Genomic DNA, 26,129 nt, shown 5'->3' on the forward strand with positions numbered 1-26,129 from the left:
GTAGATATCTCAGGAGGCAGGTCAGATTGTCTGGTATTCCCATCTCTTCAAGAATTTTCCACAGTTTGTTGTGATCCACACAGTCAAAGGCTTTGCATAGTCGATAAAGGAGAAGTAGATGTTTTTCTGGAATTCTCTTGCTTTTTCTATGATCCAATGGATGCTAGCAGTTTGATCTCTGGTTCCTCTGCCTTTTCTAAATCCAGCTTAAACATCTGGAAGCTCTCGGTTCACATACTGTTGAAGCCTAACTTGGAGAATTTTGAGCATTACTTTGCTAGTGTGTGTGATGAGTGCAATTGTGCAACAGTAGTGTGTGCCAGAAACTTTTCTAGGGAGTAATCAATTTAACAATCTCTGTGGTATTTCAAGGAGAGACTATATATATAGATGTATATTTCTTCCCTGCTACTAACTGGACTCTAGGTATTTTGATCACTTGAAGTCCTTAAGCATTTATCTCCTTTCTATTTCATAAGTTGCCAGTATGTTTGGAATTTAACCAAAAGTTCTAGTATGTTTCACATTAGGTTAGGTATACAAGTACCTATTGAGCTGAATTCATTTTTTGCAAGTTACTGACAATATTTTATTCCCTGAATCATCCAACTTTATCCCCACTGCTGGGATAAGAACTATTTTTCAGTTACTTTGGGAACAAAGGATAGAAATTTTACTGTTTCTGGATCTTAGCAGCTAGTAAAGAGCAAAATCTGTAAAGCTGTCATGACTTAGAAAATTTTTTGGCTTGTAAATGTACTGTGATGGAACTTGTTGAAATTCTTGAGGTATATTACATGTGTGTGTTTTCCAGATTAGTTTACTTTTTCCAATTGGCTTAAATGAAAATTTCCAATTCACTTTTTACAAAGGTTCCTTATTCACAAATTGAACCTATGTAGGAATGAGCATCAGTAGCTTGAAGACATATCTCATAAAACCTGGGGGTCTCGTGAGTATCCTAAACAAAAGGATGCCTGAAATTCCCCTAAAGTAACTTAGACCCTTCAGATAAAGAGAAAGTTGAATAGCTCTAAGAATTATTTGGGAAGATGCCTGGGGGTGGATATTAGTTCCTTAAATATTCTGAGTATGGTCTTTGGATATCTATTTCCTGTTTGATCTCCTCTAGGACTTCACCCTTCACATGTCTGGTTATGTTTTGACTGTGGCTTATGTCAAAGTGAAAATGTGGCTAGCAGACCAGATACACAGAGTATTTCACATTTTGTTAGATATCCTCTGATATTAATATTATGGATTATGTTTTCTGAACATTTATTGAATGTCTCCTACTATATTGTTAATTTTTTTCAGACCTAGTCTGATTTTATTAAGTGTGTAAGTATATGTACTTCTGTTACTTTACATTAATGACACTTGGTCCAGAGATACAAAAAAGTGAACAAAAACAGGCATGATTTGAATATTTGAAAAATATTCATGTTTCATATACTAACTAGACCTTTTGTTCTTGTTGTTGATTTGCACAGTCATCTCCGACTCTTTTGCAACCCCATGGATTAGCCCATCAGGCTCCTCTGTCCACGGGATACTCCAGGCAAGATTACTGGAGTGGGTTACTATTTCCTCCTCCAGGAGATATTTACTTAATCTTAACAAAAAAGAAAAAAAAAAGGGAGACTTTGTTGCTACTGCTGTTAAGTTGCTTCAGTTGTGTCTGACTCTGTGCGACCCCATAGACAGCAGTCTACCAGGCTCCTCCGTGCATGGGATTTTCCAGGCAAGAATACTGGAGTGGGGTGCCATTGCCTTCTCCGGGGAGACTTTGCTAGGGTTAACTAAGTATATGAACAAATTAGCAAACTTAGTAGACTATTTTAGGTACTTAATTAAAAAAAAGAATTGGCCAGAACTGTAAGAGAACCTTTTCCCAGTTGTGGTTAAACAACATGCCCTTTGTATATGATGATTTATAGAACATTGTGCTAAAAGCGTAACTTGATCTTTGTCTTCTAATGCCAGTATATTAATAGGAGTCTACCATACACACAGATTTTAGGCTTTTATATTTGAAATTTAAAATGTAAAATGTATATTGTCATCATATAATAGATGAGTCAGCTAAGACTCAAGCTCTTGAAATAACCTACCCAAGCTCACACAATGAGTTTGAAAGAGATCTAGGACTAATCTTTTGACTCCTAGTCTGTTGTTATTTTCTTATTAACCATGTTGTTTTCTCTGCAACAATTTAATACAGTTTTAGTTTTAACTTACTTAAGGGCTCCAGCATGTTTAGCACAATAAGCACAGTACAACAGAGTAGATGTGCAAAACACACTGCTACCTTTGAGAACTCTATCATTTGTTAATGTGGAAGTGTGATATTTTTTCTTTATTAAGTAAATGTATTATAAATGTAAAAGCATTGGGGAAAAGTGCAAAAGCAGACAAATAAACAAGTGCAACTTCACTAGACATTCCCCAGAAAGCTTGGATTTGTTAAACATCATTTTACTCATTGATAGAGTTGGGCTGTTTATCAAGCCGATTATATCAATTAGGTTTGATCTCTTCTCTGTATTCACACTTCAAAGATGAGAAAAACAGTTAAAATGAAAAAGAAGAAGCCTTTCATTTACCCTACCACAGAAGACTTTTTTTTTTTTAATTCTTCTTTCTCTCTTTGGACATCCAACTAAAAGTGCCCCTATTTTACTTAACTTTTCCTAAGTGTTAAAAGAATTAGGTTCATAGGGAAGAACTAAATTCCTCAGTCATTGAGAAATCTTACTATTATTCTGTTCCTGTTTTAAAATATCAATTGTGTTAATTTTATGTAAGAAAATGACCAAATGTGAAGAACTGTTACTTGCTCAGATATTTATTACTAATTAATCATAAAAGATACAACACATATGGGCTATAATAAAGTTATAATTAAAGCATCAAGAGTACAAAGGGGAGGAAAAGATGCAGTCCTCTCTAGGGATGATGGGAAAATTCATGGAGCGGGTGTTCACATTAGGCTTTGATGATATTTAAGATTCTGATAGGTAGAGACTGGATCTTTTCAGGCACTTAACAAAGTTTGTCCATAGAATAGAGAAAAACATGGTGTGGCTGGAGCTTTGGGATGTCAGATGTAGTTGGTCGATGTTTATTGCTTTAAAAAAAAAAAAGAGAAAGGAGGTTGGAGCTGAATGATAATTCTTCCTATTCTTTCTTAGTTGTATGGTTAGGCCATTCAAGATGGCGATTCTCTTGCTCTCTGTATGTCCTCTGCTCCACCAGGTCCTGCTTCACTCACGTGATTATCCAGTCTTCCGAATTGTAGGACTTAATTAGTAACTGCCTACCTGTTTGACCCGCCCCCGGTTTCCCTGGTAACTGGTGAGCCAACCTGACCGCAGTTCTGCCCTGTAAATGGTAGCCTTCTCTTCCTCTGGAAGGTTATGGTCCTGTCCTGCTTGCAGTCTGCTGGGCACGGTGGAGGTATTGCTCAAGGACTTTTTTTTTTCCTTCAGGTTCTTAAGACTCCTTTTCAATAAGCCGTTGATATCTCTTTCTCTGTTTCTGGGCTCTCAGTTTAGTGGCTGGCCACCTATAAGGCTTGCAAGCCTCTTGGGTACCGCCCAAGAGGCTCTAAGTTGGCTCTAAGTTTGGGGCAGATTAGAAAAAGATAAAGAAAATCTTTTTAATGTCATTGATCTCTACCTCTCTCCTTAGTCATCAAGTTAGTAAGTAGGTACACTTACATAAGGTGTGGCTCAACTGACTTGTCATAATCTCCTAAAATTACCTAAGGGATGATATTTGATGTATTCAAGTTTTCCTGCCTCACACCAGGAATAGACTTGTTAACATGTCTAGAAAGAACTCTTCCATTTTTCTCCCCTGAGGTAATTGGGGAAGTCCATGAGTTGACTGAATTGCCTGGTGAATAGTGCTAGTTGTACTTTAGCTGTATTTGGAATGGAACAGTGCCTTTTCAGTTGTTTCTAAACTCTCAGTGAACTGGATTACTTTGGGCAGGTGAGAAGCGATTCCTTTCATGTTCCATTTTCTACTAAAACAGCATAATTCTGATATACTCTAATTCAGTGATTGGAATCCTGAGCTATTTTCTAGTCTTACTGATGCACATGCTGCCAGTTGAAAATACAAATTTGAAAGGAAAAGTGCCTTCTTTTACTCAAATTCTAGATGACATTAGGATTCATCCTGGAGGACCCAAAGAAATCATTTTAATTTCACACCGCTGTCCTCAACTTTCCTCATTAGAATCACCTGGGAAGTGTTTAAAAATCCCTGTACAACAAATTAAAGTCAGAATCTCTGAGGGTGGGGTGGGGAGGGCAGAACTCGAGTATTAGTAGGTTTTAGAAGTCACCAGGTGAGTCCACTAATCAGCTGTAAGAAGCTGAAAAACAAGTAGGCCTCACACCATCTCTGAGCATCACCTGTTCCAGAACTGTGGTCCTCAGGGTATGATGCCCCAGATCTGCAGCATCAGCATTGCCTGGGAACTTGTTATAACTGCAAATTCTTGAGCTCCACCCTGACCTACTGAGTCAGAAACTCTCAGGGTGGAGCCCAGAATCTTTAACAAGCCCTCTAGGTGATTCTGTTACATGCTCCTATTTGAAAACCATGATCTAGAGTAGCAGAAATTTTTTTTTTAAAGGTCAAATCTTATTTGTGTCATATTATAAAATTAGTTATGTGATTTAAACCAAGTATTAATATTAGATTATTTTAAGTACAATGTAACTATTAACAGTAAATATTCTAAATTGTTTTTTCTCAGTTTGGTACATATACAATCAGTATTAGATCACTTGGTTAAAAATGTGTACATGCTGAGTATCCACTTCAAATTTATGAAGTCTCTGGGAAGGCCCAGAATCTGGATTTTTCACAAAGAACCAAAAATGTTGGCAGACTAACATTTGAGAAACGTCTCATGGATGGCACAATATATGGGAACTATTATAGGCTTCATTAAAATACATGGTTCAACTATTTGCACGTATCAGTTGAAATTTCTATGATTTAAAATTTATTTGTATAGTTAATAACACTTAAGTATTTTCTCAAAGTCTTATTAAAAACTGTTCTGTTCAAATAGTATAATTTTATAGTATCAAAGGGCTTTGTCATCATTCCTTGCAGAACTGTATTTTCAGAAGTATCATTTGGGGAGTCTCTGAGTTAGACTGAACAGAATCAGAGTCAATATTAGTGAGAAAAACTAGATCATAAAATATTTTCAGCATGCCCATTACTTTTCGAAACTATCTCTGGTCGCTTCTTGGACTTTTGACTAAGATCAAGTATGAAACTATCTCTGATTTTCAACTGGAAGGTAGATAAAGCCAATTATGAAGAATTTTTTGATTTGTAGTTGGTTTGAGTATGGTGTTTACAATTATGCTAATCACAGTGGTCAGTGTTGATATCTTACAGGTTGTTATGACTCCATCATGAATCTAGTACAAGTGATTTGGATATAATCTACAAATAGATCTTATGTAAAAATGTTGAATAACTGATCCCATAAATTTATAATAACTGCAGTTAAGTGACTGTAAGTTGTATTTTGTGCCAATCTGCCAATAATTTTACTTTGTTTAAAACTGCATGTGTGATGATTTGACATAATATATACCATTTATAATAATTTCACCTGTATTAGTTCACATTTACTGAGTTTTTCCTCTGCGCCAGGTACTGTTTTGGGTACTTGAAATGAAGCTTTTTAGTTAATCTTCAAAAAACCTTACGAGATGGATTTAATGAATAGAAATACTAGGACACAGTGATTATTAAATAGGGTGCCCAAGACACATAGTGACAAAACCAAAACTGAATTTTGGGCTCTTGCTTTTAATGAGTATTAGTCTTAAAATACTGTGTTAATTAAAAATAGCTTCATTCTTAATCCTTCACTAGAGTTTATTTTGGGTTTTATAACTTACAGGTCAGAAATGTCCAACTAAGTTTTTCCCGATTTTTTCTTTATTTTTAGGAAACTGCTTCTTCATTTTATTGTACTATGTGTATCAGGGGGTGCTGTTCATGCACAAGATCAAGGTAAGAATGTTACCTTGTTACTTATTTGCTTATGTAAAAAATTGGATTCTTGAGAGTAAAAGTATATAATTTTAAAATCATTATAACCATAAATTCAGTGTTAAGGAATAAAAAATTCTACACAGTACAATGAGAATGTAAGGGTGAAAAAACCAATTTTGGGGGAAATATGACCTTTAAGAAATTACTCATATCTTCTGTCTGTGAAATTACTTACATTTTTAAGAAAACTCTGTAAAAGGGAAGTTTTGTATAGTAAAAAGACTTTGTTTGTGACTTCATTTTAAGTGGGAGTTATTGGGGGTGGCAAACTGTGACTGAATTACCTTTGCACTTCTTGAAACAACGCAAGCATATGTTAAATGTTCCATCTAGATTTACATCGTTAAGAAACAAAATTTTACATACTGGTGGGCTTGGGATTTCATTTAATTCAAATGGAGAGGTTTGGAAAATAGTTCAAGGTTTTGTTTTTGTTTGGTAGCTAGTTGCTCTGGTAGTATGGTGATAGAGTTTCTGGTATCTATGTATACCCTAATTTATTCATTTATTAAATAGTATTTAAATAATATTTTCTGTTTACCACATAGTATCCTGATTGCCAGTGATTGAAATGTGAATAAAATAATGCCTCTGGCTCCAAAGTGAAAAAAAAAGTGCCATTGTCAAAGGGTAAAAAAAGTATTCACTTGATAGAAACAACTTTTCAATGAGCAAGGAGTCACTTGTCAATTTGGTCAATTTATTGAATAATATTAGAAAGTAAAATGGCTGTAGGTAGAAAGAGAGCAAAAAGGGGTAGTACTCTGATTGATTGACCACACTGATAAGTGGACATAGGTAAGTATTCTGTCAAGTAACACAAATATGAATTAAAATGTATCACAAAAGGCATTGTCTAATTGTCTTATATGGGAAGATCATTAAATCAGGTCACATGTAACTTCATGAAGTGTTATTCTTGACCAAGTCATTTGTTACTTTAGTTTGCTGTAAGTAGGGAGAGTTTGAAGGCAGGAGGAGAAGGGGATGACAGAGGATGAGGTGGTTGGATGGCATTACTGACTTGATGGACATGAGTTTGAGTAAGCTCTGAGAGTTGGTGATGGACAGGAAAGCCTGACGTGCTGCAGTCCATGGGGTCACAAAGAGTTGGACACAACTAAGCAACTGAACTGAACTGCAGAGAGAAGCTATCTTTCAATTTCTTGTTTTTATTAGTTTCTGAGAACTTGTTAAGTACTGGTTACTGTGCTAGCAGGATATATGTTTTCTTCGTCACCACTTCATTGCAGGGTTTTTATAATTATGCCCATGAATTGCTGAGTCCAAGGTTAAGAAGAATAAATAACTAACCCAAGGATTGCAGGCTAATAATAAATGGGAGAACCAAGATTTGAACTCGGGTACTTCGACTGCAGAGTCTGCAGATTCTTTAAAATTAAGCCTCTTGGACAACAGAGAAGATAAGAAAAGGAGAATTGTCATTATTAATATCTATTTCATATGTTGTCCTTGCTGGAATTTTACATATGCTATTCTAGTCCTCATAATGAACCTGTAGGGTGGTTCCTGAGGCTCAAGGAAGGTGCTGGCCCAGGCTTATATAGCTAAGACTTGAATTTGGGTCTGTAACATCTACACCATTCCCACCCCCTGCCCCAAATAAAAACCAAAACCAAACAAAAAATAAACCTCTTCCATTGTAAATCCTGTTGCTTTACAATTGCCATCTGTTAGTGTTATGAGTTTAATAATTTATAAAATGTGTCATTATCAAAATATTGAAAACCTAGACAAAGAAGGAAAACTAAATATTTATGAATAAATTTTTAAAAATTCAGAACCAGTGAAGGGGGTAAATGAAAGAAATATCTTTTTAACCTTAAGGTTTCATTTATAGAATACAAAATGTGCTGTTTTATTTCAGGGTGAACAGCTTTTCAGATTTCACATATCCATACAGTTTTATTTTGAGTTCTCAACAGAAAGAAAAATATTTTAAAAGCTTCTTTGATTTTATAAAATTGAATGCTTTTGAGCACAAAAATGAAGTGAAAATTGTGGTATGTTATCAGAAACTTAGAAGTACTGTTTTCCTAAAATTGTTGTTGAAATAGCATGATACAATGTCTAATCAGGAGGCTAGAAAAATATTTTCAGAGAAATTGTGATTTGATAATGATTACAGAAAACTAAGATCATGGCATCTGGTCTCATCACTTCATGGGAAATAGATGGGGAGACAGTGGAAACAGTGTCAGACTTTATTTTTTTGGGCTCCAAAATCACTGCAGATGGTGATTGCAGCCATGAAATTAAAAGACACTTACTCCTTGGAAGGAAAGTTATGACCAACCTAGACAGCATATTAAAAAGCAGAGACATTACTTTGCCAACAAAGGTCCATCTAGTCAAGGCTATGGTTTTTCCCATGGTCATGTATGGGTGTGAGAGTTGTGAAGAAAGCTGAGTGCCGAAAAATTGATGCTTTTGAACTATGGTGTTGGAGAAGACTCTTGAGAGTCCCTTGGACTGCAAGGAATTCCAACCAGTCCATCCTAAAGGAGATCAGTCCTGGGTGTTCATTGGAAGGACTGCTGCTGAAGCTGAAACTCCAGTACTTTGGCCACCTCATGAGAAGAGTTGACTCATTGGAAAAGACCCTGATGCTGGTAGGGATTGGGGGCAGGAGGGGGAGGGGATGACAGAGGATGAGATGGCTGGATTGCATCACCGACTTGATGGGCATGAGTTTGAGTCAACTCCAGGAGTTGGTGATGGACAGGGAGGCCTGGCGTGCTGTGATTCATGGGGTCTCAAAGAGTCGGACACAACTGAGCAACTGAAATGAACTGAACTGAACTGAACAGATATCATTTGTAACCTTAATACTGCTGAATATGTCTCCTTGAGTTAGAGATGATCCCAAATTAGAGTTTTCAGAAACAAATATATTTATCAGTGCTTACAATAGTTTCCAAAACTTAAAGTATCAAAGTAGTAGTACAAGTATACAGTTTAAAAATCAAGTTGAGCTGCAAAACATGTAACAGAAAATAATATTCCCTGACCTTTTTTAGTCCTACAATCCTTTACCCAAACTCTCTTAGCACTTTCTTTTGGTTTTACTGTCCATAGTTCTTAATAATATGCTTGTGTATTATATTGACTTCCTTTATTTGATGATGAGTATTTTAACATTTTTATGTTAAATATCCTATGCGTATCCTATGCCCCCGCTTCATTGAGTTAGACAAGGTTGTGGCCGATGTGATCAGATTGGTTAGTTTTCTGTGATTGTGGTTTTCATTCTGTCTCCCCTCTGATGGAGAAGGATAATAGGCTTATGGAAGCTTCCTGATGGGAGAGACTGACTGAAGGGGAAACTAGGTCTTGTTCTGATGGGTGGGGCCATGCTCAGTAACTCTTTAATCCAATTTTCTATTGATGGACAGGGCTGTGTTCCCTCCCTGTCATTTGACCTGAGGCCAAACTATGGTGAGGTAATGGAGATAATGGCAATCTCCTTCAAAAGATCCCATGTGTGCACTGATGCACTCAGTGCCCCAACCCTGCAGCAGGCCACCACTGACCCACGCCTCTGCTGGAGACTCCTGGACACTCACGGGCAAGTCTGGGTCAGTCTCTTCTGGGGTCATTGCTCCTTTCTCCTGGGTCCCGGTGCACACAAGGTTCTGTTTGTGCCCTCCAAGAGTCTGTTTCCCAGTCCTGTGTAAGTTCTGGTGGCTCCATGGTGGGGTTAGTGGTGACCTTCTTCCAGGAGGGCTGATGCCACACCCAGGTCTGCTGCACCCAGGCCCGTGCCCCTGCAGCAGGCCACCGTACCTCGGCAGGAGACCCTCAAACCCAGCTCTGGCTCAGTCTCTGTGGGGTCTCTGGGTCTTGGTGCGTACAAGGTTTGTGTGAGCCCTCAGAGTGTCTCTGGCAGGTATGGGGTTTCATTCTAAACACAATTTCATCCCTCCTACCATCTTGATGGGGCTTCTCCTTTGCCCTTGGATGTGGGTTATCTCCTCAGAGCTGCTCCAGTGCCACACAGATGCCGCTCTAGCACCTACCGTCTTGCTGGGGTTTCTCTGACCTTGGACGTGGGGTATCTCCTCAAAGTCATTCCAGGGCCACACTCCACTACATAGCTACTAGCAGGTTACTAATTAGAGAAAGGGGATGTCTCAAAACTCAGAGACTGGTACCAGGCCCCTCACCCACAATATGCATTTTGAGATACCATTGGCACAAGGTGAGTAGTCCCGGGAGAACATCAAGGTTGTATATTGTCACCCTGCTTCCTTAACTTACATGCACAGTACATCATGAGAAATGCTGGACTGGAGGAAGCCCAGGGTGGAATCAAGATTGCCGGGAGAAATATCAATAACCTCAGATATGTAGATGATACCACACTTATGGCAGAAAGCAAAGAACTAAAGAGCCTCTTGATGCAAATGAAAGAAGGGAGTGGAAAAGTTGGCTTAAAACTCAACATTGAGAAAACAAAGATCATGGCATCCAGCCCCATCACTTCGTGGCAAATAGATGGGGAAATAGTGGCTGACTTTATTTTGGGGGGCTCCAAAATCACTGCAGATAGTGACTGAAGCCATGAAATTAAAAGATGCTTGCTTCTTGGAAGAAAAGTTATGACCAAACTAGACAGCCTATTAAAAAACAGAGACATTACTTTGCCAACAAAGGTCTGTCTAGTTAAAGCTATAGTTTTTCCAATAGTCATATATGGATGTGAGAGTTGGACTATAAAGAAAGCTGAGCACTGAAGAGTTAATGCTTTTGAACTGTGGTGTTAGAGAAGACTCTTGAGAGTCCCTTGGACTACAAGGAGATCAGTCCTGGGTGTTCATTGGAAGGACTGATGCTGACTCTGAAACTCCAATACCTTGGCCACCTGAAGGTGACTCATTGAAAAAGTCCCTGATGCTGGAAAAGATTGAAGGCAGGAGGAGAAGGGGATGACAGGATGAGATGTTTGGATGGTATCACTGGCTCACTAGACATGAGTTTGAGTAAGCTCCTGGAGTTGGTGATGGACAGGGAAGCCTGGTGTGCTGCAGTCCATGGGGTCACGAAGAGTTGGACACAACTGAGCAACTGAACTGAACTGATGCCCCTCTTCTTCTTCTAGCCTCTCGATTATCTCCTTTCCTCTTTTTTTTTTTTTTTGTTTGCTTTGTGTTCTATGGCACTGTCACTAATTCTTAGATATCCCAAAAGAATTTTAAAACTTTTTTGAAAAATATTTTTTAAAAAATGCACCAAATACTCTAATCATTTGATTTTTTTTTCCACCCTTGGAGATATTTCTTCTGGAAACTAAGATTCTGTTGGAATGGATTGAGAGTGGTCTAATTGTAGAATTGATGTCTCTCAACTGTGTTAGATCCAGTGTCTTGGAACTCATTTTCCTTTTTCATTGTCCATTAGAGTGGAACATTTCATCTGGTAGCATCCTGAGAATGTGTACTTAGATGGTATACTCCTTGTAGCATGGCATTTCTGAGATATATATATATATATATATTTTTTTTTTTTTTTTTTTTTTTTAATTTCACTCATTTTCTTGAGGGGAGTTTGGGTGGGTATAGAATTTTAGGCTGTAAATTGTTGTCTCTCAGAATTTTAAATCTATTTTTTGCATCTGTTGTCTTATGGCTTGCAGTTAAGAAATCTGATGTTCTACTAATTCTTGATTCTTTATATATTACCTTTTAATTTTCCACTTTAAACCTTAGGATCATGTTTCTCCTCAATATTTTGCAGTTTTGCAATGTGTTTTGGTACAGGTCTTTTTTCAATATATTCTGATGGGTAGTCATTAGGCCTTTTCAATGTAATAGAAACATCTTTCATTTTCTAGGAATTTTTCTATTTTAGTTTTGTCTCTCTGACATATTTCTTCTTTCTGCAAGTTCTGTTGGTCAGATATTGATCTCCTGGATTGAGTACCTTATTTTTATTTATTTATTTAGCTCTGATTTTCCATGTTTGTTTTCTTTCCATTTTATATCAGATTTTTATTAGTCACTATTCTCAAATATTTAAATTTTTTTTACTAATGCTGTATTTAAATTTTTAAGAGATTTCTCACTCTGTGCCTTAAATTTTGTTCTTATTTCTTTGATGCAATATCTACTCAGCCTTCCAAAGATAAAAATACTTTTTTTGAAGTTTTGTTCTGCTCCCTGTATTATCTTTGTTTCCCACAAGTTTTGGTTTTCTTTAATCTGTCTTTTATGTTGGAAAAGTTCTTAAGTCTCTAGTACTTGCATTTTCATTTAAAAGCAAGGCAATAAAAATATGCTTGGAAACTCATTTTTCATGAGTTTTTTAGCTTTTTAACTGGTATATTTTACCTAGAGCATGAAAAATTAGGAGCTTTGCTGGCCATTTTGTTGTTGGACTGCAAATGTCTAAGGCTATCCAGTTTGTTCACAGAAGAATCCTCCAGTTTCTAACTTGTAGAATATAATCCTGGTTGCCACTGTTATTGGAATTAAATGATATAAAGAGGTTCTTATGAGGGGAAAAGGGGGTGTTCTCATCATTTAGTATGTAAATTTTTACTGAATTCACTTGTTCTCATTATGGCACTTCTCTTTCATCTTCTGCTAGGATTTACTGTTTCTCCAGTACATAAGTAAGTTTTAATCTTCAATTTTACTCTCAAAGTTTCTTATACAAACTCTCAAGCCCTCCCCCTCCCACATATGATGCCTTCTGCTTCTCTCTTGAATTCAGTGATTTGGTGCATTCAGTTCTTGAGCTTTGTCAGGACTTTGCCTTGTGAACTGGCCTGCCTATCACTAGTACTTGCTTCTGCAAGCCCTTAGTGTTCAGTTTTCTCAGCTCTGCTAATTCCTTCCTGTGTTTTTCATCTTTCAAAAATTTGTTGATGTCTCTTATCTGCTGTTGTCTCTTCTACCCTTTCACTTTGCCTATATGGTTTTAAACCACATTTTCTTATTCTCATTTTAGTGAAATTTTAAGACTGAGCAGAGATAAACACCTGTTATTTTCCAGGTTTTGTTATTCATTTAAATTTTAGCACAGCTAAGAAGACGATTAAAGTATTATATTAATAAACATAAATCACTTGTTTTATAACCACAGTTTTGATATAACCAAATGAAAAAATGATTCTATTATACCTCAAAAAATTATTTAAGGTTGAGTCTTCTGAGAATTTGGCAGATAATGACCCTTTTTCTTACAGAATACAGTCTACTTTTCTTATGCTGTTGGTGGGTTGGTGGCCAGGGAGATAAGCATAGTTGTAACACCTCTACATAGTACCTTACACCATATGACATGTAAGCTAATTGTCAATATACACGGCATTCTCAAATTCATGACTGCTTGGTGTGCAAACCACATGTGTAGAAATCTGTGTAAAATACTTGTCTCCAAAAGATATTTTCTGTGGAAGATTTAACCCAAAATGTGTGTGTAGGAAGCAGCTCATTCTAGTTGCAGTAACTCCAAGCATTTTCTGTGAAAACCCTGACACTTAACCAAAAATTTTTCACATAAGTTAAAGCTTCATTGCTCATTTTATAAATTGCTGTTGCTGCTGTTTAGTAGCTAAGTCTTGTCTGACTCTTTGCAACCCCAAGGACTGTAACCCACCAGGCTCCTCTGTCCATGGAATTCTCCAGGCAGGAGTACTGGAGTGGGCTGCCATTTCCTTCTCCAGGGGATCTTCCTGACCCAGGGATTGAACCCAGGTCTCCCGCATTGCAGGCAGATTCTGTACCACTAGTCCACCAGGGAAGCCTGATTTTATAAATAAGCTGCTTTTATTTCTTTACCCAAAATAAGCATATTTATATTAAGAATACTTCATAAAGTCACATTTCCTTTTCGAACATACCCAATGATTGTGGTACAGGTGTTCTGCAACCAGCAGCCTGGGTTTGTGCCCAGGTTCTAGTGCCTTTCAGCTATATGACCTGGAGCAAGTTTCTTACATACTTTGAGCCTCGATTTTAGGACTTCAAAATGAAGATGGTAATAATTCTTACTGCATAAGAAGAAGGTCATTGTGTGGATAAAATGAGATAATGCATGTAAAGTGCTTAATGCATAGCTGTTATATATATGATGAGTATACGATAAATTCAGTAGGAAAAAAAAATACTCTGAACAACTTCCTTTTTCCATATACCAATAGTATGAAAAAATTAAAATAGTTGGTTTTAAACAACTTTTTAGTTCCTTATCTCAGTGAGCTGGAATCCAGGAAGCCTATTGTGAAAGTTAAGTTTTATTTGGGGCAAGATGAAGACTGTAGTCTGGGAGAGACAGCATTTTAGATAGCTCTGAGAAGCTGCTGCAAAAAAAGGCGGGAGGAAGTTCAGTTCAGTTCAGTTGCTCAGTCATGTCTGACTCTTTGCGACCCCACGGACTGTAGCACGCCAAGCCTCCCTGTCCAACACCAACTCCTGGAGCCCACCCAAACTCATGTCCACTGAGTTGGTGATGCCATCCAACCATCTCATCCTCTGTCGTCCCTTTCTCCTCCTGACCTCAATCTTTCCCAGAATCAGGGCCTTTTCAAATGAGTCAGCTCTTTGCATCAGGTGGCCAAAATATTGGAGTTCCAGAGTCACCCTCAGTCCTTCCAATGAACACCCAGGACCAATCTCCTTGCAGTCCAAGGGACTCTCAAGACTCTTCTCCAACACCACAGTTCAAAAGCATCAATTCTTTGGCACTCAGCTTTCTTTATAGTCCAACTCTCACATCCATACATGATATATACATAATTTTGATGAAGGGGAAATACATGCAGGCAAGCATATATATTTTTGCAGAAGGCTTCTGCTAATTATGAACAGTTGTTACCATGAAGGACTTTAGTGCTTTTCTAGACATGAGGAGATACAATAATTAGGCTCATGAAATCGGCTTCTGAAAATATCTAGCTATCTGTTGACTTGTTCTGCCAGTTTTTCTCAGAGCACAAAATGGCTCATTTTTGCTCTCCACCCTGAATTCCTTTCAGAGGGTGTTGGAGACCAGCAACTATAGCAGAACATGGTTAAATCCTTGTAGAGGTAGATGGCAAATGCCCATGGAAAGTGTCAATTTGTAGTTGCACTGTCTTTGAGTCTTAATTCTGGCAAGACGATTTGGCTGAGATTACAGAACAGTAGAAAGTGGGTAGTGGGTACTTATCTAGTTAATCTAGTCAATTTGGGTAATTTGGCAAGGAAAAGTATATTAAGGCCTGTATGATCTTTCTGATTTACAATGCTGATTTTATTTTAGACAATTATTTTTTCATTCCTACAGATTGAAAAAATATAGCTTTGGGGACGTAATTGACCAAGATATATGAAAATTTTAAACAGTGAGAACTTGTCAAAATTAAGTGCTTTCCTGGTGACCCAGTCGGTAAACAATCTGTCTGCAATGTGGGAGGCAGGGGTTGAATCACTGGGTTAGAAAGATCCCTTGGAAAAGGAAATGGCAAATCTGCTCCAACATTCTTGCCTGGAAAATTCCATGGATAGAGGAGCCTGGCGGGCTACAGTCCATGGGGTCATGAAGAGTCGGACACAACTGAGCAACTAACACAAGTGCTATTTTATATTAATTAAGTTATTTAATAATGAGCTAATACTGTCATTTATTACACTCCATTAAATGAAATTACTCATAACTTTTTATCTGAAAATTGATAACTTTCTTATAAATCTTTTGAGTTACCAGCTTCTAAAAGGTGAATTTTTACATTTTGGAAGATAAACATAATACTATCCTTGTTCCTCCAATTTGTGATAGAATATTGTTGAATGTTGACAGGTAAAATGGGTCTTTGGCTCTTGTATACTTGAGATGTAAGAGCTGTGGATTCAATCCCTGGGTTGGGAAGATCCCCTGAAGGAGGGCATGGCAACCCACTCCAGTATTCTTGCCTGGAGAATCCCATGGACAGCAGAGCCTGGTGGGCTATGGTCCATGGTATCAGAAAGAGTTAGAGGCAACCGAAGTGACTTAGCACAGCACAGCATTTATAGAAGCAAGTATAGCCATTGACTCTACTTGTCTGTTGGTTTCGGCATTATTTTCTACACCATATAGCCACTGGAGTGAGTGAGATGCTTGGGTATGCTTAGTTTTAGCATCTACAGAGATGCCATTTCTCCTTTTTCTCTCCCTCCCCCCAACTTCCTGTCTGTCTTTTTCATCTCTCCCTCATCTTCCCTCTGCCAATAATTCTTTTCTCCTAACTAGTGAATATATCAGTTCACTTCAGTTCAGTCGCTCAGTTGTGTCCGACTCTTTGTTATCCCATGAACTGCAGCACGCCAGGCCTCGCTGTCCATCACCAACTCCCGGGGCCCACCCAAACCCATGTCCATTGAGTTGGTGATGCCATCCAACCATCTCATCCTCTGTTATCCCCTTTTCATCCTGCCCTCAATCTTTCCCAGCATCAGGGTCTTTTCAACTGAGTCAGCTCTTCGCATCAAGTGGCTGAAGTATTGGAGTTTCAGCTTTAGCATCAGTCCTTCCAATGAACACCCAGGACTGATCTCCTTTAGGATGGACTGGTTGGATCTCCTTGCAGTCCAAGGGACTCTCAAGAGTCTTCTCTAACACCACAGTTGAAAAGCATCAATTCTTGGGCGCTCAGCTTTCTTTATAGTCCAACTCTGCTTTATTGACTATGCCAAAGCCTTTGACTGTGTGGATCACAATAAACTGTGGAAAATTCTGAAAGAGATGGGAATACCAGACCACCTGACCTGCCTTTTGAGAAACCTGTATGCAGGTCAGGAAGCAACAGTTAGAACTGGACATGGAACAGCAGACTGGTTCCAAATAGGAAAAGGAGTATGTCAAGGCTGTATATTGTCATCCTACTTATTTAACTTACATGCAGAGTACATCATAAGAAATGCTGGGCTGGAGGAAGCACAAGCTGGAATCAAGATTGCCAGGAGAAATGTCAGTAACATCAGATATGCAGATGACACCACCCTTATGGCAGAAAGTGAAGAAGAACTAAAGAGCCTCTTGATGAAAGTGAAAGAGGAGAGTTCATCTTTCAGTGTCCTATCTTTTTGCCTTTTCATACTGTTCATGGGGTTCTCAAGGCAAGAATACTAAAGTGGTTTGCTATTCCCTTATCTAGTGGACCACATTTTGTCAGAATTCTCCACCGTGAGAAAGGATCTGTTTGTCATTATGCATATTTATGCTCATACATACACAAATGAGTTGTGTCTCTTTGCGACCTGATGGACTGTAATCCTCCAGGCTCCTCTGTCCATGGAGTTTTCCAGGCAAGAATACTGCAGTTGGTTGCCATTTCCTACTACAGAGGATCTTCCTGACCTAGAGATCAAACCACATCTTTTGTGTCTACTGTGTTGGCAGGTGGGTTCTTTGCCACTAGCACTACTTGGGGAGCCCCCTATTTGTCATTAGTTTGTAACAAAACAACAACAAACCAAAAATTGCACTGAAGCCTAAAGAGGAGGTATCACCTGAAGTGTCTTGTCAAATGAGTAGATTTGGCGTGAAGGGACATTCTTATCAGGACTCTGAAAGAATGAGCTTTTGTAAGCTTTGATATAACAAGAAATTAAAGGAAAGTTAAATGTCAGGAGTAGAAAATGTAGAATGAGAAGATAAATCATTGAGAAAAAGTGCATAAATTAGTATAAATTAGGGGGCAATTGCAAAGACCACACTTCCTTCGACACCAACAGCAAATTTGAGGATCCCGAAGACCGCTTTCAGGCTCAGCAATGCTCTAGAAGGACTCACAGAACTCAGAAAATCTGTTACACTCTAAGGTATAGTAGATGTCAGCAAAAGGATACAGATTAAGTCAATCTAGAAAAGATACTCAGGGAGAAGAATCTAGGAAAGTCCCATATGTGGTGTGTCCAGTTATCCATTCCTAGTGGAATCATACTAGTGCCAACCTCCCCAGCAATAATATGTAATAATATGCACAGAATATTGCCAAATGGTAAAGCTTATTAGGAAGGTGGAGATGTGAGATTAGAAATGTAGGCAAGAGGTTACATTATTAAGGGCCTGAGGGCTGAGCTAAGATGAATGAGTTTTGTACTAAAAGCTACAGGACTGCTGATATATTATAGGAAGGAGTGTCATGAACTAACCTTCGTTTTGTTCTGTACTTTACCAAGCTTTCTGTGGCAGCAGTGTGGATGAGGGATGGGACAAGTATGTCATACAAGACCAGCTGAGCCATAAGAGAAGTCTAGGAATACTGGAGTAGGTAGCCTATTCCTTTTCCAGGGGATCATCCCAACCCAGGAATCTGGGCTTTCCTGCATTACAGTCAGATTCTTTACCAACTGAGCTATGAGGGAAGCCCTAGAAATCTGTTAGGAGGCTAATATTAAAATCTGGCTAAGTAAAGAGAACTCAGCTAAGGGTTGTGTTGTACGTGGTAATTGAATACAAAATGGGTGGGAAGAGAAGTGTCAAAGATAATTACCAGATTTCTGGGATAGATAATTGGGTTGATTAATTCGTTCAAGCAATACTGTGAACCTACTTTGTTTTTAGTCATTGTCCTAAATGGTGGAATATTATGATAAAACAATATGAAGTTCTTCTCTTACATACTTACATTTCAACCAGAGAGCCAAGTCATAGGCAAGTTTATATACACATATATTTTCTCCTAAATTTTCAGTATTACAAAGAAATAATAAAGCTCAGTGAGACAGTAGAGTTAGAGAGTGACTGGGGCAAGGAGGACGACTATTTTATAGTTTATGTAATGTGGCTAAGGAAAGCCTTTCTGAACAGGTCATATTTGAGCCTTGATCAGAATGAATTAAAGCTTTAGAGCATTCTAGGGAAAGGGAAAAATGAATGCAAATACTGAGAGTTAAAAATGAGTTTAGTGGCTTTAAGCAATAAGAAAAGACCAGCATGGCTGGAGCAGAGGTGGGATGAAATGAAAGGACAGATGAGATAGGCAGGAAGGGAGCTGTTTACATAGGTTTCATGCCTCATGTCAAAGTTTGGATTGCATTTTTAGTATAATGGGAGGCCATTGAAGAATTTTGCTCAGAAGAATACCATGATATAATTTGCACTTTAAAAACGTTACTCAGACTGATGGTGTGGTGTGGTAGTGAAGATCTTCACTGAGAAAGACACTAATGTAAGAGGAACAGATGTGGGGTAAAATGTATTAAGTTAGAAGTGCTCGTGGGATATCTAATCTCTACTGGATAAATTGAATGGATAATTAGTTATTCAAACCTCAGGAGAGAATTTTGTGAGTCAGCATATGTGGTTACTGAAACCATGGTTTAGATGAAGTCATTATGTTTGATGTTTACAGTAAAAAGAGCAAAGCGTTGTCTTGGCAACACATAATGTATTTTCTATTTAAGAAGCAAATCGGTGGAGATACAATCAGTTCTGCCATTGAGCCACCACATACGCATTCCTGAAAGTTGTCATGCTAAAAGATTGGCTCCAGGGGACTACTTGCATTCAATTTCTGCCTCTGAACTTCCTAGTTGGATGACCTTGGGAAAATTATTTAAATTCTCTGTGACTTGTTTTTATAGCTCTCAGATGGATTAACAATAGCACATACTTCATTATGTTACAGGAATTACCTGGCTTAATATAGTAAAATTCTTAACATAGTTCTTGGTACATAGAAAAAATTTAATTAATGCTGCTATTCTTAGTCTTTAAAAAATGTACACCATCTAATGAAGTGCCTGATTGATAATAAGTATTCTTTAAGTGGTAACTAGTTTCCTAAGTGACACAAACTCGATTGATTTCCTGGTTAGAGTTACTCATGAAACAAGTAACTTATAGACAACTGAGATTTTTCTTGCTCTATTCATCAGTACCAATTATCTAAATTTAAAATTGCAATTTGGTGATATCTAGGGCTAGGCTTAAATTAATGTAAAAAGTCTGTCCTATGATAGAAATCTTTTTCTTTTTCCTCCTGTTCTCTCCACCCCTCTTGTCTGTGACTTTTTATCCTTAACAATTCTCTGCAAGCATGCCTCATTTTATTACACTTGGCTTTATCACATTTCTCAGATATTGTGTATTTTACGAGGTGGATATTTGTGGCAACCTTATTTTAATCATGTCTGCCCAGTGCTGTTTTTCCAGCAGCATTTGTTCACTTTATACCTCTGTGTCCCATTTGGGTAATTCTCGCATATTTCAAACTTTTTCATTTTTATATTTTTTATTGTGATCTGTGTTCAGTGTTTCTGGTACTATTGCAAAAAGATTCCAACTCGCTGAAGGCTCAGATGGTGGTTAGCACTTTTAGCAATAAAGTAGTTTTTAATTAAAGTATGTACATTATTTTTTAGACATAATGCTGTTGCATACTAAATAGACTACAGTATAGTATAAACATAAATTATTATGCACTGGGAAACCAATTTGTGTAACTCACTTTATTCCAATATTGACTTTATTGTGGTAGTTTGTCACAGAGCCTGCAATATCTCTGAGATATTTCTATATGCTCTCTTCAGACATCTACTCAAAACATCTGCTAAACTTTCATGGTGAGATGAGAACGGTTAAAACTAGAATAATAATTAGAGTTTACATCATATACCAACTCTGGTGGCTACCTGGAGACTGTTCTCCACTCTTGAGTTTTCTGTTGGGGGAAATAATCCGCCATGATTAGTGTGGCTTTCCAAGGGCAACGAGGTGGTGTGGAGAACACAGTGGCTAGAAGGCACTGTGGAAGGTAGATGTTGAAGATGGTAGACTTTGAAGTCAGTCTGATTGTGCTCAAATTCATTTCTACCTTTTATCAACTGTGTGCCCTTGACCAAGTTACTTAATCTCTCTGGACCTTATATTCTTCATCTATGAGATGAGTATTGACTTAAAACTATAAGATACTTTCTTTTTTTCTGTGTTTGGATATCATACAAATGAAAGTTAATTGAAATAGTCAGTGAACCCGAAAACTGCATTTCCAATAAAATTAGGTACTGACATAATCTTCAAACTCCCCAGTTCTGCTGAGAAAAGCTGATGCTCTGTGGAGTAAAGTCAATAGAAAGATTTCAGAAAGTAACAGCAAAAGCCAACTTCCAGAAAGTGAGGATCACACCTTGAAGTACTTAACCTTTGAAAAGTGAAAGTGTTAGTTGCTCAGTCATGTCCAACTCTTTGCAACCCTGTGGACTGTAGCCCGCCAGGTTCCTCTGTCCATGGAGTTCTCCAGGCAAGAATTCTGGAGTGGGTAGCCATTCTTTTCTCCAGGGGATCTTCCTAACCCAGGCATCAAACCTGGGTCTCCTGCATTGCTGGCAGATTCTGTACCTTCTGAGCCGCCAAGGAAGCCCCGTTGTATCTAAAGTGCCACAGGATCTGGGGAGAACCAAAGCTGCCCAGAGGGAAGTACAAGAAAGCCCAGGTAATAGCTAAATGGCTCAGTGGGGACAGATCTCAAAAAAATGTAAAAACTCTACTTCCTAAGGTGAAGGATTCATTCTGAAGTGTATGCCAATGTGAGTGATTACAGGGAAGGAGAGAGGAGTTGTGCACAGAACTGGGTGTAGTCCTCCTGGACTAGCTTTGGTTCAGAGAAGGTGGGGCGGTATCAAGAAGCCATTTGAGAAGGAAACTCCAGTAATGCTGAAACAAAACCTCTGCTTTTGAGATTTGGCAGGAATGGCTCTCCACTTTCTCCCAGCATCCTTCTAAAAATTGCTTGGATGTGAAACCATAAGAAACGAAAATAGAAAAACACAACAAGCTAAAATGTAGGGGGAAACAGCAAAAATGAGAATGTGCACACAGAAAAACAATCCCTTCTATGGGAGGAAGATCATAAAGCAGAAATAGAAGCGCTCAGGAAAAGGAAGAGACTAAGATATTAAAAGGATATGAACTGTGAGCTTGTAGAACTCAAAAGAAGTAGTAAGGGAAAAAACCCTTTACAAATCAAAATGAAATTGGAACATGAAGAGATTAGACATTATAGGAAGCACAAGATATGAGAAAATCAAACAAATGGAACTGAAGATAACATTTACAGAGAAATGACGTAGAGGACAGCAATGGTGATTCAGCATATTTGTAATAGGAATTTTTGAAGGAGAAAATCGAAACTATAAAATACAGCAAACACTCGAGAGAGTTTTAAGATTCACGAGAACTTAGCAGTAAAATAAAAAGCAAAAACAGGGAAAAGAATCTCTACAACAAATGGGCATACTGTGTGCCAGACACAGTTATCCAGGATGATCAGTATGAAGCCATATCCTAATAAAAAGTCACTGTACTTTGAAGATAAACAATATAACACATCTTTGGGGTATGCTGGTTAAAAAATATATATATATATATTGAATCACTTCAGTCAGTTCAGTTCACTCACTCACTCATGTCCGACTCTTTGCGACTCCATGAATCGCAGCACGCCAGGCCTCCCTGTCCATCACCAACTCCCAGAGTTGACTCAAACTCATGCCCATCGAGTCAGTGATGCCATCCAGCCATCTCATCCTCTGTCGTCCCCTTTTCCTCCTGCTCCCAATCCCTCCCAGCATCAGGGTCTTTTCCAATGAGTCAACTCTTCACATGGAGTGGCCAAAGTATTGGAGTTTCAGCTTCAGCATCAGTCCATCCAATGAACACCCAGGGCTGATCTCCTTTAGAATGGACTGGTTGGATCTCCTTGCAGTCCAAGGGACTCTCAAGAGTCTTCTCCATCACCACAGTTCAAAAGCATCAATTCTTCGGTGCTCAGCTTTCTTCACAGTCCAACTCTCACATCCATACATGACTGATGGAAAAACCATATCCTTGACCAGATGGACCTTTATTGGCAAAGTAATGTCTCTGCTTTTTAATATGCTGTCTAGGTTGGTCATAACTTTCCTTCCAAGGAGTAAGTGTCTTTTAATTTCATGGCTGCAGTCACCATCTGCAGTGATTTTGGAGCCCCCCAAAATAAAGTCTGACACTGTTTCCACTGTCTCCTCATCTATTTCCCATGAAGTGATGGGACCAGATGCCATGATCTTAGTTTTCTGAATTTTGAGTTTTAAGCTAACTTTTTCACTCTCCTCTTTCACTTTCATCAAGAGGCTTTTTAGTTCCTCTTCACTTTCTGCCATAAGGGTATTGTCATCTGCATATCTAAGATTATTGACATTTCTCCGGGCAATCTTGATTCCAGCTTGTGCTTCTTCCAGCCCAGCATCTCTCATGATGTTCTCTGCATAGAAGTTAAATAAGCAGGGTGACAATACACAGCCTTGACGTACTCCTTTTACCATTTAAAAAAGTCAGGAAAGTTTCTCATGAACCCTTCTTAAGGAAACTAATAGAGCATAAACTTCAGCAAAGAGAAATGACTACAAAAGACTGGTTCTATTTAATGGAGTAAAATATGGGAATGAAACAATATGAATAGCATATTAACTGGCAATATAGAACTGGTACAACCACCAAAAAATGGGAAGAAAAAGAGGAAAAAACTCCAGGAAGTAGATTAAGCTTGCTGATTGTTTCATCAGAAGCTGAGAATTAAGTATTATCTGAAGCAGATAAATTAAATAAAAAACACTGTAAGGATAGTATTTAATGAAAAGGTAAATCCTAAGAAAGATAATCCTATTGACTAATACTAGGTGGTAAAGGAAAGGGGGCAAAATGGAGAAAAAAGAAAAGAAAACGTTAGTCAGTAAAATTAATAACTATGTCTAAAGTGGACTAGGGACATTGTATACACTTATAACTTTAAAAGTAAACTTTAGAATAAAGAGAGAGACCTTTCTTATCTCAAAAGAACTGCATGAAATAGCAAAGGAAACACATAGTGACTTTAAAAATTAAAATGGGAAAGCAAAATATGACAGATTAAGCAAACTATCACATCAATGAAGGTAAATAGATTTAATTTTATATTCAAAGAAAAAATTTTCAGACACAAAACAAACTCCTTCCACTTAAGAGAGCACTTCAAAGTAAGTAAAAATGAAAATATATGCAAAGATTATCAGATAATGCAAACAAAATGTGAGGGCAGAGGGACTTCATACCAGATAAGGTAGAGGTCATAAACCAAATAGACATAGGCATACTCCTTATCATTTGAAAAGGTGCGATACCCAGTAAATATATGAATATTATGACTATCTCTGCATAACAACTATAACATTAATATTCATAAAGTTAAGGCCACATGAGATAAAAAGCCAAAAAGATAAAAAAGTGATGAGACTTTGTTAATTTCTTACTCCATGATAGATTAATTGTATAAAAATGAGGGTATAAAGGATATAAAATAAACAATGAGGCTCAGCCAACTGGTTTTAAATTCTGTACCCTGAAAACCGTTGTAAGTACTGATGAAACACTAAAAAATTACCCATTTGTTAGGCTAAATTTCAAAAACAAAAAGTGCAACTTAGACACCATTTTCTCGTCACAATGCTGTTTGTTAGGTTTTACTGAGAAAATCAGAAAACAAAACCTAACTGGAAAATTTTGCATTTCTTCTTAAATCATTTGGGTCAATGGGAAAAATACAAGTAAAAATTGCATACTTTCTAGAAAACTGCAAAAATGAAAAATCACACAAAATGAAAATAATACATCAAATCTATGGGATACAGCTAAGGCAGTATTTAGAAGATGTACTACTTAAGTACTATGAATAAGTAATCATCTCTAGAAACTAGATATAGAATCAAATGAAAATAAGAAAAAATAATAAAGATAGATGCAGAAAATGATATAGAAAGCAGACAAAAAAATAATAGAAAGGATAAACAAATCCAGGCTCTACTTTTGAATTAAGCAATAGAACAAATAGACCAAAATATTCAAAATTGGAAATTTTAAGAGAGAATCTGAAATAGGGAAACAAAAATAATTTCAAGGGAATATTATGATGATTTCTGAAAAATACATTTGGAGCCTAAAAGGAAGTTATTTCCTAAAAATATAAATTTTAAAAATTGATTCAAGAGGTAGTTTAAATTTTGAGTAAATTAACTGACATGAAAGAAATTAGGGTGAATGAAGAGCTATCAGCAAAAGGGCCAACATGATAACCTTTATTTAGAACTGAGTGTTATTTAACTTTTGAGAAAGAAATTTAAAGGAATTTAAGCTGTTTTAGGCCATAAAAAATAAAGCCTTACATTATAGTCGTATAAAGATAGTATAATAATGGAAAAACCACAGACCAGTCTTAATTAATGCAGTGTCTATATATAAAATACTCAGCGATCAGTAAGGTATTAAAAGAATAAAATACAATGATCAAGTAGGTTTTATTTTAGGAATGCAAGGATGGTTCAAAAATTAAATTTTTTTGAGTAGTAAATGCTTAAAACATTTGATTTTTACAAAGCCTAGTTATTTTTAATAAAAACTCAGAATTGAAGGCAATATACATGTATATGTATTTTAGAATTGAAGGAAGCATTTATACTATGTGAATATGTACATAAATATTGAATAGATGTATACTGAAGCTTTAAAATAATACTTTCTCTAGTATTTCATTCTATAGAATCAGAAATTTGAGGTAGTAGATAGCAGGGGTTAAATACAAAGATTGGTTTTCTCTGGCAAGCAGTAGCCCTAGATATCATACCACATAATTCAGACTTTTTGTTTGTGTAAAAGTAGCTGATCTGGCATCATAGAATGATAACTTTCACACACTCTATTATTATATATACTTTAAACATTGTGATTTTCATATTAGCAGTGTTTCTTCCATAGTTTATTTCTTGAATTGAGAATACCCTTAGAGGCAGTTAGCATTGAGAATACACAAAGTCACAGATAAGCCCTTACGTTATGTTTCAGAAGTGTAAATTTTCCCTGAAGACTGGGATGATCTAGCTGGCAATACATGTCTTATATTAAAGCAAATACCCCTACTATGGAATAAAATTAAAATCTTTTATGAATCATTTTAAAACATGAGACATCAACATTTTTTTGCATGTTTTTATGGGGCCTCTTTAAAGTATTTCCCCACATTCCTGGAG

The 26,129-nt window shown here is 37.3% G+C and overlaps 1 protein-coding gene across 1 annotated transcript in view; it reads left to right on the forward strand.

Moving 5' to 3' along the window:
- COL24A1 (collagen type XXIV alpha 1 chain) overlaps nt 1–26,129 on the forward strand; it is a 373,554-nt gene that overhangs the window by 3,718 nt on the left and 343,707 nt on the right. The window contains exon 4 of the mRNA XM_065907005.1: nt 5,996–6,060. Within this exon, the coding sequence (XP_065763077.1) occupies nt 5,996–6,060 (65 nt within the window). The remainder of the gene's footprint in view (nt 1–5,995; nt 6,061–26,129) is intronic.

Source organism: Muntiacus reevesi, chromosome 1 (genome assembly GCF_963930625.1).
Source record: "Muntiacus reevesi chromosome 1, mMunRee1.1, whole genome shotgun sequence".
NCBI lineage: Eukaryota > Metazoa > Chordata > Mammalia > Artiodactyla > Cervidae > Muntiacus > Muntiacus reevesi.